Source organism: Lycium barbarum, chromosome 8, assembly GCF_019175385.1.
Source record: "Lycium barbarum isolate Lr01 chromosome 8, ASM1917538v2, whole genome shotgun sequence".
In the NCBI taxonomy this organism is placed as follows: Eukaryota; Viridiplantae; Streptophyta; class Magnoliopsida; order Solanales; family Solanaceae; genus Lycium; species Lycium barbarum.
In genome coordinates this window covers 97,651,459-97,669,699 of record NC_083344.1, presented here as the reverse complement: position 1 = coordinate 97,669,699, position 18,241 = coordinate 97,651,459, and the positions used below count along the sequence as shown (strand labels likewise).

The window sequence follows — 18,241 nt, the reverse complement described above, 5'->3', positions numbered from 1 at the left end:
ATTGAGATCAGATCTTGAGATTGTCAACTGGAAGACCTATCATCTTAATCTCTTTCCTCTTATAATTATGATTAGATCCTCTTTTTGCTAAGCCAACCCCACATGTTAACTTGCAAGAGACATTGTTTTTATCGATATGTTTATGTGTCTCAAATTAATGCTTGAGTTAAATTATTCTGCATTCGTTTTCGGATATGTCTTTATTTTGGTTTCATTTAGTGGAAAACATTAGAAAATCAAGGAGAAAAAAGAGTTGGGGGGGGGGGGGGGGGGGGCGGAGAAAGAAGAAAAGGAAAAGAACTCTAATAATACATTTTTTAAAACAAAAACTAAAGTAATGAATTTTTCTTAGTTATATGGATTAATGATGAAATATACAAATTTGTTGGGAGAGAGGAAACATTAAATTGGGTTTATCAGGACCAAGGTTATGAGCTTCTGAAAAATAATTAACAGAATGAAATTTCGTAAAGTTGATTACAGATGAATCTCACAACGAATTTAATTGGCTGGATCAATAATTAATTAGCTTTAGGTAAGCATAAACATATCCACCTGACAAAGCATGAAAAGTAATTGATCAAATTTATAGACATTCCTATATCTATCATGTCAACACCAAATTCTGATTGGTTTTTGAAAGTGATAAAATAAATTCGACATGCCAAATTATGTGTTAGGCTGCAATTTTGTAGTTAGCGGAAGGGATCAGAGATGATCTTCCGTTCCAAACAACAGCGCAAATGCACTCTTTTTTTGTCCTCAAATGTCTCATCTCTACTGGGATTAAATGGTTAAATAATTTTATTACAATAGTATATTATGATATTATTATAGTTGCAGTCTAGCTTTCGACCAATTTTTGGCTGCATAAGGTCAAGTGCTCACGAAAAAGAAGTTGAATTTTTGTTAAGACTGGGATCTGTAATGGCGTAGGTTAAGGTATTGTTACTTTGTTAGCTTGTATGTTAGTATTTTGTGTTTCTCGAGCGAATAACATGGAAATAATATAAGTAAAATTTCCAACTCATATCATCTACAGTCTGCATTTCAAAAGACAAACAATAAGTCAACCTATCCAAAATTTATCACGTATACTGTAAAGTAATAATAATGACGATGGTAGTAATTAGAGAATTAAGTACTCGGAATGCTTTTATCCATATTTGCAACTAACATCCCACACTTATTCATCTCTCCAAGTTGTAGACCTTTTCCATAACCATTCCAGAAGTGTTAAAAGTATATTTTATTGGCATTAATTGTTTCCTAGAAAAGCTTTTTTCACTCAATTTAGTAGTCCATATGTTATATATACACATAAATTAGACATCATTAAGAAACGTCCCTGAAGTCTTGGCAAATCGGTAATGGGATACCTTTAGAGTTTAACTATCATATATTAACAGCGTTAAATAATATTTACATTATTATATTAGGTCATTCTAAGTGATAACTATACTAACTATTAAAAAACACAGGACTATTAACATGAAAAATTAAGAGAAACTATCTGCTATAACAGGTTAAAGTATATTGCTAGTATAAAGTTCTTTAAATAGAGAGTGAATGTAAGTTATAAATCTGATCTTTAATACGACAATGTTACAATGAAATTAAAAAAAAGGCTTGGAGTCAATTATTTTCGTAATCATTCAACTATTAGTTTAGAGATTATTGTAGTTCTTCTCGGGGGAAGTGGATCATCTATAGCAATTACGACTGTCGTTGGGAATCCTCACATCACCAAATGAACCCACTAGTTCCACAACCTAAGAATCCTTTAATGATTCAGCTTTACTAACCCTAGTCGTTCTCCAGATGATTTAGAGTAGGTCTACCAACATCAATAATGGTGTTTATATAGACTGTATCAGGACTTAAGGTTAGATTAACTAATGGACCGGCTCACTTAGCTAGCTAGCACCCTTATGGGTGTATCAGGATCAAAAGATATTTTTTTTAACATCTCTCACTCATACATAAGGGAGTTCTCAAGCTCCATCAAGCTGAAGAAAAACATATTTTCCTTCTATTTCTCTTGCGTCATTCATACTAGATAAATAGGATATGCGACCGGCATACTATAAGAGCACGTTGCTAGCTATATTCTGCTAGGAATATATCGCCTCTCGCCATCGTCATGAAAATCATCAAGTAGTCACAAGAAGTATGCTTAGTTCCCTAGATCATTTGAATCACAATGATACATCCCTCTTGATCTCATATATATATATATATATATATATATATATATATATATATATATTTGTTAACAATTATGACTCATAAGTCATAGTTGTTACCAACAAACACAAACTAAATGAAATTCCATCAATGATCTTCCTCTTCCTCACGATTCTTTTAACTTGCATTCTATTTGCTTTTCTAGTCATGCTCCATCAAATCGAATCTCTCGTGATTATTTGGTAGGATGCTAAGATATCAATCAAGTTCGAGCCACTAATAGGAGTCTTGAGGATACTGAATTTGTGGTCTCACACAATTATAATTGGAAATAAAACTTTTGTTAACCCTTTGGTCGACATTTGTACACATGATATGAAACATGTGCTACAACATTTTCTCGATTCCAATGAAGCCTATGTTTTTATCTCATAAGATATAATGCTAGTGTAGTTCATGTGCTACGGGCTGAAAGAATTGTGCCTCGTCAAAATGATGATATTGTCAACCACATTCATCACCTCTTGGCTAGGAACTAGGTGGTTTTTATTGCCCATATTTATAAGGGGCTAATGGTTTAGCCAATTTGGTCTTTAATCAAGAGTCTCACTTTGAATGATATTCACATGTGTCTTCTAGCATTTCTTCGCGTGCTGCGGGAGATGTTATTGGGGTCTCATTCCCTCGCTTACTTTCAAGCTAATTTCTTGTTGTTTTAGTTCTCATTGAAAATAAAGAGGATAATAATAGGAAGATGCCATAATCATCATTATTTTTTGCATTCGCAATTTCGTTGTATGCGTCTTGCATATTCTTGGTCGAATCTTTTGAGTCGAAATCTTCTTCGTTATTATTTCTGTGTTTACACTACAAAACGTTTTATAATTCTCATTACAATTTTTTTCTTTCACGCCAAAGATAGCTTTTTTGTCAAAAAGAAATATAATTTAAAATAAAATAGTCAACTACTCTGACTCTGACACACGCCCATATGATTCCAAATAACTTGATCTTCCAACTTTCGTGGTAGTGTTCAACCACGTTGACGACAATTAGAATTAACTACCACCGTGTTTACCCTAAAAATGGATAACAATTGAATTTATAGATGAAGCCAAGAATACGCGGTTTAATTTAATACAATGTCCAATTTTATAACAGATAATAATATAGAATCAGATGACAAATCTAACTATGGAGGACACCGGTTGACCTCGAGTGCCGGGGGTCGAGGTTGATGTACGGGGCCGAACGGCGAACTCTGAACAATGAAATAAAGAAGATGAACAGTACTGATGATTTTATTGCTTGCTTGATATATGAATATGTTGTTCTCTTTGTGGGGGAAAAAACATGGCCAAAATAAAAAGGGGGGTCTCTTCTTTATATAGTAGAGGAGTCCTAACCGTAGTACAATCTAAATAAGGAATAAAATCTGTTGACAACTGTTGACGTGATCGGTGCCGAAATATTCAGCTGATGGCGGATATTTCGGTTTTCTCATCATGGTGACTAACCGCCTCTTCAGCCTGCCTCAATGTCTTGATCCCGCTCGATCTTGGAGCCCGAGCCCCGATAAGATCGGTCTTGTGGCGACCGAGCACAGTTTTCATGTCGGGAAACTGAGGATATCCATTACCTCAGTTTTACCCGTATACACACTGTAATTGATTCCATTTAGATATATGGTAGTACTATATATCTTTTCTTTTCTTTTTCTTTTTTTGTAAAAATGTAAATTGCATAAAATACTTTAACCAAACTTTTAGTCTAGTTGTATATATTTTTATTAGCTAGTTATACTAAAAGGAAATTTTTATATAAATTGATCAGATCAAGGACTACTAGGCTCTTGGAGATTGTAATGACTAAAAAAATTTGTTCCAATATGAAGTGTTGACCCAACATTTGATTATTTAATTTCTTATAACTTGGGATAAAGTATGGAAACACCCTTAAATTATGGCAAAATTGTCAACTATACCTAAACTATGTGGGCGTCATATGACCCCCTGAACTTATTTTTTCCCTATTATTTTCCTCTTTGAACTTATTTTTTCATATTATTTACCCTTCTTCAATAACTACCAAATAAAGAAAATGAGTAAAAATGCAGCATGTACAAAGTGAAAACACACGCTTAGTTTAAACTAAAAAAAAAAGGTCTTAATATCTTTTTTTTCATTTAATTCTTTCAAACCCAAATGACCGAACTTTCATCAAGTAATTTAGAAAAGAAAAAAGTTAAAAGAAGAGTGTTGACATGTAGAAATAGTTTACGAGCTACCATGATTAGAATTGTCATTGTAGGTGTCTTAGTTAGTTAGGTAGTTAGAGTTAGTTAATTACCAAAGCTGTCTAAGTTGGTCAAATGAGCATATGTGTAACCGAATTAAGACTTAATGAGATAATTTTCATTGTTGATTCTAATTCATCACACAAATGTAACTTTATCTATAACCGTTTTTCCCTCTTCCTTCTTTCATCCTTCTTCCTCAAGCTTCTGTCTGCAGTTCATGGCTAGAATACAACTCCATTAATGGAGTTATCACGATATCAGAGCCTATACTGATCGTAGGCTACACATCGAGTGTGTCGAGTGGTTCTTAGATTTCCAGAAAGTACTTAGATTCAAGGAAAAGTTAATTGAATAGCGAGTAAGTATCAAAAGCTAGGGTTTGTGGTTTAAAGCTCATTCAAACGCTAGCTCAATGACGGATGCAGCTATAGAAGTCTCTAATTCCCTAGAAATTGGAAATGTACCAACAAACACTTCGCAAACAACAAATGGAACAATAAGCACCGGAACAAATAATGCTTCAGTTCCAGTAATCGATGATAATCATCCTTTGTATCTTAAATCAACAGACACTCTAGGTAGCTCGTTAATTTCTCTTCAACTAACTGGTTCAAAGAATTATGCATTATGGAGTCGATCCTTGAGAATTAGATTGCTAGGAAAGAGTAAACTAGGTTTTGTTAATGGTCGATATCCTAAAAGCAATTTTTCATCAGATTTACATGATTTGTGGGAAAAATGTAATGTTGTAGTGCAAGCATAAATAATGAATGTTGTAAGACATGGATTGCTTGACAGTTTTGTGTATGCTTGTGATGCTCACAAGGTTTGGTGTGACTTGAAGAAGATGTTTGATAAAATAAAATGGATCACATATGTTCCATCTACACACAAAGATTCACACTTGTACTGAGGGAACTCTGTCAATTTTAGAATACTATTCAAAACTGAGAGATTTTGAGAATGAATTTGACGTTATTATGCCTTGCCAGGCTGTCCATGCCCTGAATCAAGGAAATTCTTTGAAAACTTTGAGTATCAAAGACTCATTCAATTCCTAATGAGGTTGAATGAGTCCTACTCACAAGTTAGGGGTCAAATCCTGATGATTTCTCCAACTCCCAACTTGAACAAAGCCTATTCACTAATGATAGATCACGAAAGCCAGAGATCCAATTCTATGCATATCACCTAGGCAGTGGTATGATAGGGTACAACTTTGTTTAGTCACAAAGGAGGTGGAAATGGAAGGAGTAATCCAGGAGGAGGTGGTCACCATGGTGGACTAGGAGGTGGTCACTATGGAAGCTATAATAAAGCATAGCATGTAATGTGTGTGGTTACAAGGGACATACCGTGGATCAGTGCTTTGATGTAATGGGACATCCACCAGGCGGGAAGTTAAAGAAAAAAGGTGGAACATATGCTAATCAGGTTGAAACTAGTTAGGGTATAACACTAATGCAGTCCATTCATGTTCAATCTCAAATGCAGCCAACCCAAGCTCAATCTCCTGCTGCCTTCTTCACTCAGGATCAATACAAACAGATATTGCAGTTGCTGTCTAAAGGAGGAGAAGGTGGAGCAAAATCCTCTGCCAAGGCAGCTACAATAGGTAGTGTCTTATATGCTTGGTGTCAAACTATTCGAATAAAGAGAGAATAGTTGATACAAGAGCCACTAATTACGTGACATCAAAAATTGACATGCTAGACAAGTGCAAACATGTTCCAAAGTCAAATAGAAATAAGGTTCATTTGCCTACTGGTAATGTAGTGCCAGTATCTCATGTTGGAGAGTCTTGTGTTCTTAAGTATCAAGTCATCACTAGTGTGTTATTTGTTCCAGAATTCAAGTACAACCTTTTGTCTGTGTCTCAAATTACAAAGGAACTCAAGTGTACATTGTCATTCTTCCCTGACTTCTGTATTTTCCAAGATCTGTACACTAGACAGGTCAAGGGGATTGGTAGAGAAGAATGTGGTCTATACCAGTGTTCAGGAAAGCGTGAAGCGGAAAAAAGCGACAAGGTCCCGCTTCACGCTTTAAGCGAAGCGTGAAGCGAAGCGCCCGCTTCATTGAGGTGAAGCGCAATTTTTTTTAAAAAATAGCAAAATAAATAGAGAATATATATATAAGCAAAAGTTCAAATTCAAAACTAAAGTAGATATCCATAGACTAAAAGTTCAAATAAAAAACTAAAGTGGATATCACAAAATCCTCCAGACCATAGGACAAACAAAATCAAAGCTACTAATAGTTCGACATCTAGTTCTTATTCTTCTACAAGATTGTCAAAATCTTGTACTCCCACATCATCATAATATTGCTCATCATCTTCTTCAATTTCATTATCATCTTCTTCAACTTCATCAATTAGGGAATGACTTGTAGCTACTTCTTTTCCCCTCAGTATTCCCCCTTAAACCATACTGGTTCTCCTCTGCCCCCATTGCCTCGGCAACAACACCGAAAGTGAAATCAGAATCTCCCTCAAAACCAGAGCCAAAAAAACAGCAAAACAGAGCAGAACCCTAGAATTCGAAAAAGAAAAAATAGAACGAATGTGAAGAAAAAAACAGAGCAAAAAAGAGAGCTTGAAAGAAGAAGAAGAAGAAGAAGAAGAAGAAGAAGAAGAAGAAAGAAAGAAAGAAGAAAAGCCGAGCAGAACCCTAGAATTCGAGAAAAAAACAGAGCTTTCCTGGAGAAAAAAACAGAGCAAAGAAAAGAGCTTGAAAGAAGAAGAAGAAGGAAAGAAATTACCTGAAAGTGGAGAAGAAGAGCTGCTGCAAAACCCTAGCTGATTGTGAGTAATAAAATTTCTCAAAGTCTGAGGATTTCAAATAACTGGACTAATTATTTTATTAAAATTGACCCAGACTTATTATTTTATTAAGATTTAGACCTTCAATTATTATTTTATTAAAATTGACCCAGACTTATTATTTTATTAAGATTTTGACCTTCTAGTATTATTTTATTAAAATTTTGACCTGGACTTATTATTTTATTAAAGTTGTCCTTTCAAAAAACAGCCCACAACATAAAGCGTACGCTTCAGCCGCTTCACCGCTTCAGCCTCAGAAGCGTCCGCTTTATTGGGTAGCCTCCGCTCCACTTACCTGAAGCGACAAAGCTTCGCTTCACCGCTTTAAGCGAAGCGTAGCGGTGAAGCGCCCGCTTTCCTGAACACTGGTCTATACAGACTTAGGGAAGGAGTGAATCAACAAATCCCAGCAGTTCCAGTTCAGTCAATAAGGGAAGTTGCTAACACAGTTAGTACTTTCTAAGACTATTTCTTTATGGCATAACAGACTAGGACATGAGCCCATAGAAATAATACAAGTTAAAGACATGAGTACTTTAGGGATTTGAAATCTTCTGATCAACCTCATTGCACTGTTTGTCCACTAGCTAAGCACACTAAACTTCCTTTTTCTTTAAGCATTCATACCTCAAATGCTGTTTTTGAGCTTGTTCATTGTGATATTTGGGGACCTTACAGTGTACCTACTCATAATAAGAAAAGGTATTTTGTGACTGTACTGGATGACTTTTCTAGATATATTTGGATTTTCTTGATTGTATCCAAGTCAGATACATTTGTGGTACTCAAACAGTTTCATGCACAAGTTAAAAATGTATCTTCCACATCTGGTAAGACTCTTAGAACAGATAATGGAAGGAGGACCAGAAGGAGGATTAGAGCAAAGGAGAAGACAAAATTTATGGCCGGAGATTGAGGAAAGAGATAGAGGAAGGTGTTGGTATTTCAGGTTTGCTTGAGATCTTTTCGCAAGTGGTTGTTATATTTGTGGGGCTACATTAGCAAAATAAATCTCTTGGCTAAGAGGGTGCAAATCGGGTGCAAAGAGTTGTATATTTGCAGGAAATGACACTCAATGATTTGGGAAATGGATGGTCCTGAACTTATAAGCTCTGCTTAATTATCCCACGGGCAAACTTTCAACGTCAAAAGTTAAAATTTATTAAACTTAAAGTTTTTTCCCGTGGGCCAAATGGTCAAAAGTTCAAGACCACTCCAAGGTCGTTCTTGTAAATCACCCGTATATTTGTGTCAATTCCCATATTACTTCAGGGGCCAAGAAATCCTTGTGGTTCAATCTGGAAGCCCATGGATGACGGTAGGTTTCTCCAGAATGTGGAAAAAGTCCGAGCATCCTGATTGCCTAACCCAATTAGCGTAGAAAATACTTCTGGTAATCCTATTAAATTAAAAATCAAAAAAAAAAAAAAAATCAGTCCCTTTTTTGACCTAAACACTTCAATCCAATTCTATGATAAATTAGTCAGCAGAATACCGCAGTGTCTATACTGGCAGAAAGTAGAACAAGTATCAAAAGTCGAAGAGCACAAAAACTGGTCCAGACACCAATGATATAAAAATGAAAAAGAACGAAAGAAAATTAAAGATGCATGTTTATATGGCAAATATACAGCAGTTTTGCATGATCAGCTTATTTTCCAATGTTACAGGAACTAAAGAAAAGAAAAGGCAAGCATGTAAGCAAACTACATTTAACTGATTCACACCTTTAACTTTCAGATAAAATGCACTGAAAAAAACTGCACTAACTATGAGATGGTCCCTCAAATTAGACCACCTTGGAAAGCATTTCCCTAATTCTTTCAGAAATGGAACACTACATCTGAAGTTCACATGTGAGGTGCGAAATGGTTACTACTTAATTACAATGCGAACTATGATATCGCTCATCTCCAGTTTACATTTTCCAAATGAACACACAATTCAAACCATGTACGCATTTTTTCTGTGGTTTGTCAAGACTCGTGCAGCACTCTTAACCGTATAAATTCAATGAATAAATTTTGTGAAGTTTGCGTTTAGCAGAGCCAATCATTCTTTCACTGGATCCCCATCTTGGTATCGATCTCTGTAAAGCAAGCTTTCAAACAATTTCACCAATCATTCCCTTTTACCCTCTTGTGTATCATCTTCTACATCAGAACTGTCGCTACCTTCCTTCCTATCCATTTTGATAAGACCGATGTCACCTTCTGGAGTTTCTTTGCATAAGGATTCAGTTTCTTCATCGTCATCTTCACCCCTTGCATCAGAGTATGCATATCTGGAATGAAAACCTCGTGTCAGTTAAAAGCAATAAAAGGAAAAGGTTGAAGGGTATTAAAATTCCAGAAAATTAAAGCCTCAAAACACTTCAGGACTTTTCGTATCTAGTTAAAATGTCTGCTGTAATTTGAGAAAAGAAACTGTGCCTTCTAACAACAAGCAACAGTAGCTTTGCTGCATTCTTACTCCTGATGAATTGCCATGGTTAAAAGCTAAGGTTGACTAGTTTAAAAGAATGGTAGCATTAGGACCCTACCCTTTTCTTCATTAAAGGAAGTGTCTGGCAATTCCCAAACCTGAATTCATTAGGATATGGGTTTATCCAGTTCTTCAGTTGCATTAACGTATTAATGCAACTGAGCAACATGTTTAGTCTTTGGAAGAGCCAAAAACGATACCATGTCAGAATAAACCATGGAGCAGTCGTGACCTTTTGGGTATAGGATGCATTCTCTTTTTCAAAATAATTTATATGTTGCAATATCTTTCAGGCGATAAATGTTTGACCATTTTTCTCTTCCTGCGTCAAATGCTTTACTAGATCACCCAAGATTAAAGAACCAGGCTACTTATGACTGTTCCAAACACCTACCGCTGTGAGCTCTGAGATGGTGCCCATAGGTAGCAGATGACACACAGCAGTCCAAAGGCAAGAATATCCCAGAAAGCAGTGATGAGCCAACCTCCCTGCCACCTCTCATTGAAGGGATCTGTTGCTTTGAAATAAACCTGCAGGAAAGGAACTAGACGAAGTAAGCTTTGCAGGTTGCAGGAATCCCTACAACATTCATCCAGGATTAAAGCGAAGACCATTCACATTCAGCATACTTGGATTTGATGATGGGGGAAAGTGTAGTGTAACAAAACAACCAAATAGAGCTGGTAATAAAGTTTCTTCTAAAACGAATTCTGTACTCCAGGCGATTACTGGTGCCATAGATTGGAACTTTTTTCTTTTCTTTTGTACAGTAAAACCCACCCAGCAAAGCCCCTCATTTCTCCAGTTGTCAACAGTGGCTTTTCCACTTGCCCTCTTGGAGAATCAAACCCCCAATCTCATGGTTCTAAGTGAGGGTCATTTGGACTAGGCTATCCCTCTCTTGTCAACAGGACATAGAAGGATTCTTTGAGGAGAAGGTCTGAGAGAATGATCAGTTCCCACCCTGAAGAAGAATAGCAACCACAAGGGCATGCACTACTTGGTAGTTCTATAGCTTACTTGGTAATGGATCTTCAATGGGCAAATTGTAATGAAAATTAATCAGGGACTTCCAATTAGCTGGCTGACAGAAGAAATACTATGGAATGAGATTTTTTTTCCTTAAATAAAATACATCTGAATACAGAAAGTTAGGGTATGAAATAGTCATGACGAAAGAAAACTTATACTTTTTGGGTTACTTGGAACAGTATATTCCCTTTCAGAAATCTAGAAATTACCCCAAAACTTACACACATGATAGAGCAGTCGAAACAACATTGCCAAGTCCCCCTAAAATCGAAATTACTGAAAATGCCCCTTTAAAAGTATTACTCCCTCCGTCCCAATTTAGGTGGTCTTAGTTTGTCTGGGCACAAAGTTTAAGGAATAGAAGGAGATTTTTGAATCTTGTGGTCCTAAATTAAAGATGTGTGTAATATACTAAAATATCCTTTGAATCTTGTGGTTTTAAACTTGTCATATAGGATGTTGGAATTGTCAACTTACTAAATATATAAGAGACACTCTTTTTGGAACAAACCAAAAAGGAAAGTAGCACTTAAATTGGGACGGAGGGAGTACTATGTAAAAGTAGCGTAGCTCAAAACAATTACGAAGAACCACTGGATCTTGAATGCAGTGAAGGGTAACGGGGGAACAAAACAGATGATGATCTGGGTCTAGAAGTGATGTGATTAGTTTTCTGGGGTAGCATTCCCACTTTAATCTTGTCAACATTTTGAGCCAATATACATATACACACACACACTCACACACACAATACACATGGTTTTGCAAGAAAAAGAGAGGTTATGGGTGGAAAGAAAAACAAGAATAGGAGGCAAAAGTGCAGAGGGTGCATAAATTAGGGGTTCTTTTTTATAAACAGGGTGAATAAATTAGGGTTGCAGAACCCAAAACTCATGAGAATTATTTTTAGAGAACATTCTGGAAGAGCCTAACTACTCAGTCTATTGTCTGACTATTTTTTTTTATTTTCGCATAGGTAGTTTATTTGCAGATGAAAAGTTATCATCGTCAAGCACCATTAAATCCATAGAGCTCTTCTGTCCGAGTCTAGTGGTAGACCATAAAATCCGCAAAGCTCTAGATATCAATTTGAGCAACAAAAGCGCAAAAAGGAGAAATTGGAAAAAGAAATGGAAGTCCAATTATTTTCCTTAACCAATTTTCTGTACATTGCTGCACTAATGTCAACCCGATAGCCGAAATGCTTTTAAACCAACCACAAAATTAGAGCTCCTGCGACTGCATGTGTTGCTACGTAAGACCAAATTTCCAGCAGACTACAGTAAGAACCCAGCAGAAACTTAGTGCGCTTTAGATAATCCTAAAGTGCAGAGTTAGCGCATCTATCACCCCATATCTTTCTTTCCATATCCAAAATAAATATAATCCTAAAGTGCACTTATGTAAAGGAGGTGACAGGAAAAAAAAAAAAAAAAAAAAAAAGAGATCAAGTGAGAAACATTTATTTTGCGCAAATAAACAAGAGTACCATGTATAATAGTAATTGAATTAGAAAATAACTCGAGCAGAATAACATTTATATTTTTCCTTGACGACTGAGAAATCCTTCTGGAGTCACTTAACTGCCAGATTTAGTTCTCTTGGCACAGGGCTCGAACCTGTGACTTAGATCACAAGTCTCCCAATCTTTGTCAATTGAGCTAAGCCTCGGGGGCAGTCGAGAAACATGAAATTTTGGTGAACCTTTTAAGCAAGGAAGCAGTGGGCCGCACTTCAATCGAATAAAGTTTCTCAAGGGGTACATATACGCACATATCAAGCCGCTTTTAAACCATAAAACAATTTGGTAAATTAATTTCCTAATGGTTTAAAGCGGCTTAGTATGTGCGTAATTTACCAAATTGTGACAAGCTACTCTTCAGAAAGAACAAAAAAATGGTGGCACGAGCCTCTAAGTAGTTATATCATGGTGATCAAATTAAAAAGACCCTACTAAATTAACTTATAAATTTTGTGCATGAAACACAAACCTCATATCCTATCCATGCAACTGAAGCAATGACAGTGATTGCTAATGCATTTGAAAATTGTCTGTAAATATCCAACTTCACAGAACTCCTCTTTGCCTGAAAAAAACTAAATCTTGTGAGAATCAGTCCTTTTATGAGAAAAAAAGGAGATAAGACGTTTGCAAGATGTAGTTGTACACAATTTCAATACAAACAGTAACATGATACCTGCAGCTGCTCCAGTGTCTTTGAAAGAGAAGTGAAAATCCATAAGATCAAAAATGCATCTAATAATGCATCAGGAAGGACCAACAGGACTCTTGCTCGCCCTGCAATGTCATTTATTGTACCAACGTATTCGGTAATGTTTAGCAGTATAGATGCCACAAAATAAGTTATTCCAAGGAGGAGCACCTTTGTGGTAAGACCACCAAGGGTAGGACGAACAACACCATAACCCATTGAGATACAAAGAATAAGAAGGCGTGAAACAGTTCTCCTTGTGGCTCCAATTATAACAACCCAAGTAGTGAGTCCCACAGGCCTTGTACCAGTATTGTTGAAATAAGCATAATCAAAATACCAAAATATCATCTCCAATAACCCAAGGGCAATAACTCCAGTGATGCAGTACTGGAGCGGCAGAACATCCTCGCGGTGTTTGACATACTGAAGACACCAGATTGCAGCGAGAAGTATATATGCTACGGTCATTATAGCATAAAACCTCATTAGGGGTGACATTCGACCAGGCAAATATCCATCGGGATTTTTCCACACTGTCCTGCCAGATACCTTCATTCCCTTAAGCTTAGGATCACATGAGATGAAGAAGAGGTTATACATCCCTGTCTTTTTTATGTACACCGCCTTCTTCTTCAATTGGGCTGATAACTGCCTTCCTTTAAAGTTTACATTCAACACCATTGGCCAATTAGCATCTGTTGCCGAAGGTGTTCTAATGACTTCCCCTTGTTTGCAACCTTCAAGTTTAGCAAGATCAGCGGTGCAACAAATGGACCTCTGCCCACCATATGGTGAACCACCAATATTGTCACGATCTGCCGCCTCAAATATTATGATTTGAACCAACCCACTATTATATGCCATAGTTGGATGCTGGTCTGCAGCAGCTTTGCTCCTCGAAAATGTGATATTCTCAAACCTATATATGTTCTAATCATCAGACACAAGGCAATAGGTTACAAACAGTAATAAGTGTGGCTAGTTTTATTTTCTTCCCGCAAGCTAATTACAGAAAACTGGTCCAATTCAATTTGTTCAGCTTGCTCTCAGATGTATATTTTGGAAGAATCATTTTTACTGTGCATATTGCATCATATTTCCCATTGACAGCACCGTTTTCCAACTCAAGCCATTATATCAGGCCTACATTATCTAATATAGCACCGATCAAGCCAGTCAAATGACTTCAATAACTAGCCCATAGTCAACACTAAAATAAGATACTCCATCTGTCCCATTTGAAATGGCACTAATAATATTTAAGGAGTTCAAATAATTTACATAGTTGACTCTGATATTTTAAACATTTCTAGATTTAACCAGGGATATGAGATTTCTAGTTCTTTCTAAATCTTACAGCTTAGTCATGTTTGATATGGCATCTCTTAGCAGCAGTAAGTCCACTTGTGTCCTGCTATCTAAATCTTACAGCTTAGTCATAGCGAAATCCAACCTTTAAACTCAGCCTAAACCAACTGTATAAGATTAGCTTCTTCAATCTTGACTTTTGTGTTTGTAAAATTATGCCTTCAGCATGACAACTCAAAAATCCATCTTTCAGTATTGTTCCTTAAATTGCTACAAACATCACAATAAATCTTCAGGAAATTTAATAAAAAGTGCAAACCAAATATCAAGTTAGATCTAACCATCTTTCGAATAATACACGCATAAACCTGCAATAACGTCTCAACCAGCTACCAAAGGTGGATATACGATTTAAAGTCAGTGGTTATGATGTACCTAACATATATACATTTACACCAATGTCCCAACCAGTTCAGCGCTCACACGTACACAACATATATACAATTGCATATGAATGAACCAGCTATCAAAGTGGATCCACGATCTAAAATTGTGTAATATTCCTCTTTTATATATATACACATAATGTTATAGTTTTAGGTGGATCCAGGATTTGAAGTAGTACAGTGTTCCTCTTAATATACATACATAATTCTAAAGAATAACTAGTTACTATTGTAAAATTATGTGTATTGAAAGTTTGTGATAGCATGTAATCGCAAGAATTTATTTATAAAAGGATTATGGAGATACGTAATTTATTAATGTAGTGCCACAGGATATTACTATGATTTGCTCATTTGGTAAGCTTGTATAACAGTTGAGAGAAAATATAACATAAGAAATCCAAATTGCATCTTCAAATCAACCTGAGATTTGAAGTCATGTCCAAACGGGCCCTGAGAGCCCGGCAGATGGAAATGATGTCTATCAACTAGATTTAGAGTTCGATTCCTAATGTTAAATAGACTTATATTTAGTTAGAGCCTCTAAGGCTAATTTTTTTTTTTTTTTACCTGATGTAAGAGAGTCCATCATGTGCAGTAGACCGAAATGCGCGACGGGGCGGAGGAATAAATCGAGAGGAAGCGACTCCTTCACTTCCACCGGAAGCAAGGTAAGCATTTCCAACTTCTCTAAACGGATCTCTTTTATATATGTGAATTGAAGATTCAACTGATCTGAAGAGTAGTGATAGTAGTAATAGTAGCTCTATTAAGCACTGAACTGAAATGCTGCTAGCCATGGAGATGAATTGAGAGAGAGAATAGATCGGCGAGTTTGGTGGGAGGTTGAGTGAGAGTGAGAGGAAATCGGCAATTTTAAATCTGGTGTGAACCGGTGAAGATGTTGGTTCTTACGCGCCTTCTAGAGCGGCGCGCTAGATCTGGCTGCAATCAGCAAACGATTGACACGAGTGTTTAGGGGTCGTTTGGAAGCTTGGTTAGAGTTATGCAATATTAATATACTCCATATGAATTAGTCATGCGGAAAATATGTATTATTTTATGCATGTATTAATTATGCAGCATTTAGTTATTGAGAAAATACATTTAAAATTGGAGTTAGCTCATGACTTACTTGAAAAATTACAACTTGAACGAAAATAGCTTTTAGTGGGTATGCCCTTTATGAAGAGAAAATAAAGTAAATTTTAAAATTAAAGTTTAGAAGCTTTATTTTATTCATCATAAATTATTCTCGATTTAGTGGGGAAGCATAATTAAGATGAATTAAATATCTCTTAATAAATTTTAAAATTAAAGTTTTGAAGCTATTCTCGATTCAGTGGGGAAGCATAATTAAGATGAATTAAATATCGCTTAATCTTTAGCATAACAACTAAATATGTGCTATGTCTAAATGTAAATTATTATATGAACTTCCACAATTGACAATTATGTCAAATTTATTGCTGATATTTTTTATCAATGTGTTAGAGGTTTTAATTTGCATTAATTGATCTATAAATATAGTAATAGCTCTACTGCTTGTCATAATATACTCCATAGAATGTCATAATTTGAATTGAGAGACTACATAAAGCATTTTGGATATTTAACAGATTGTTCTTTTTATGTTAAGTCTCTTGTCAATGGTTATTTGGTTGAAATTGTGAATGATTAGGTTATTTGTGACAATTCATCTTTGCTAAAAAATGGTGATAGACCGGATATTTTTATGTCCCACGAGGTGAATGAACCATGTGTTGCATTGTCTTTAGAGTATGTCCCCCAAAATGGTGGTGGTAGGGTAGGTGAGGAATCTTCAACCTCTTTAAATGATGTTGTTGACCCTCCAACCCCTATTGTTGAGCCTGCAAACCCTCCAACCCCTATTGTTGAGCCTCCAAACACTATTATTGAGTCTCCAAATCCAACTGTTGAGCCTTCAAGCCCTCATGCTAAACGTGTTGAGCCTTCAACCCCCCCCCCCCCTAACCCTACTTCTAAACCTTCCAACCCTACTATTGACCTTCTAACCCTACTACTGAACCTTTCATTACTACTGAACCTTCTTACCTTAATGTTAAACCTTCAACTACTGCTGACCTCCTTACCTTACTGATGAGCCTTTATCTAGTGCGGGCCAGCCTTCTAATCCTACTTGTGAGTCTGAAATAGATGAGGATACAAGTGGTGAGGATTTACAGAATGGATCTGATGAAAAGATTTTAGAAGATAGTGATGTTCATGAAGAGTATAGAGATTTTCGAGAAAATGTAACACCTCGTACCCTCAAACTAAGCTATGTTCATGATTCAGGACTTAGAAAACTAGACGGGGAGTGTTAGAATTAAAAATCTGTTTCAGTTCAGTGAAGTATCAATTTTTACGGCAGGTTATATGGATCGTGGACCGTACATCGTACTGTATCTGGACCCCCAGAAATTACGGTGGGGTTTTACGGACCGTACAATTTATACGGCCCATACCTTGCACCGTACAAATAAGTACGGACCGTACTTTGGGCCCGTATCGAGGCATGAAAAAATCGCAGGTTCTGGAATTTGACAATCGAAGTACGGTCAGTGTATACGGACTGTAAATTTATGCACAGGCCATACATTGTGCCCGTACAATTACCGACGCAGGGAACAGTATACATACGTGTTTACAGTATTTTCATCATTTTAAGACCTAGCACGAAGGTTCTCTCCTCCTATCATTCTAATATACCAAGGTAAGTCTATTCCAAGCCTTTCAAGTGAATTCTAACACATATTCATAAATTCTAAGTAGAAATCCATTATTAGGGTTTTCAAGAAAACCCATCTCAAGGATTCATGGTTGAAGCTTTTGGGATTCTTCTTCAAGTTCAGACTATTATTACAAGTTTTGGAGCGATTAAGGTGTATAGGATTTCTGTCCACGTGTGGGAACATCATTGTTCTTCCCCACTCTATGTTCATCCATGAAAATATGAAGTTCCACAAACCTAGGGTTTCTACTCTAATTCATAATGACCCTAAGTTACATATACCATGACATACCATGTTCGTATTAATAATTCGTTATTATATTCTTGATATTCCATTTTGGTTATTGGGAATCCGTAAGTAATCCATGAATACCCATGTTTTGCATTCCATGGGTTCTTAAATGCAGGATATGAACTATTATGCTTATCTTCATGAAAATCTACATGTTTTCCATGTTTTCATACAAGTTATACTATATACTTATATTCATGCTATATTATACTCACGAATTATGTTTACATGCCATGTTTACGAATCATGTCTATAAGTCATACTTACAAGTTATGTTATACAAACCATGGGCTCAGATGCCACCTATATCCATGTTCATGTTTTTGGGAGTAGCATAGGTTTATCGAGAAGGCTCAGACAACCTGAAACTACGTATGCCAACGTAGGGTAAGGG

The 18,241-nt window shown here is 36.2% G+C and overlaps 1 protein-coding gene across 1 annotated transcript; it reads right to left on the bottom strand.

Annotated features, from left to right (window-relative positions):
• Positions 1-8,905: 8,905 nt before the first annotated feature.
• On the bottom strand, positions 8,906-15,804 carry LOC132606373 (uncharacterized). Its single transcript, XM_060319830.1, has 5 exons — positions 15,371-15,804; positions 13,029-13,965; positions 12,822-12,917; positions 10,192-10,328; positions 8,906-9,597 (listed from the first exon to the last, which is right to left on the bottom strand). Exons 1-5 carry the CDS (start codon positions 15,598-15,600, stop codon positions 9,435-9,437), a joined length of 1,563 nt encoding a protein of 520 aa, XP_060175813.1. The 5' UTR covers positions 15,601-15,804; the 3' UTR covers positions 8,906-9,434.
• Between the last annotated feature and the right edge of the window lie 2,437 nt (positions 15,805-18,241).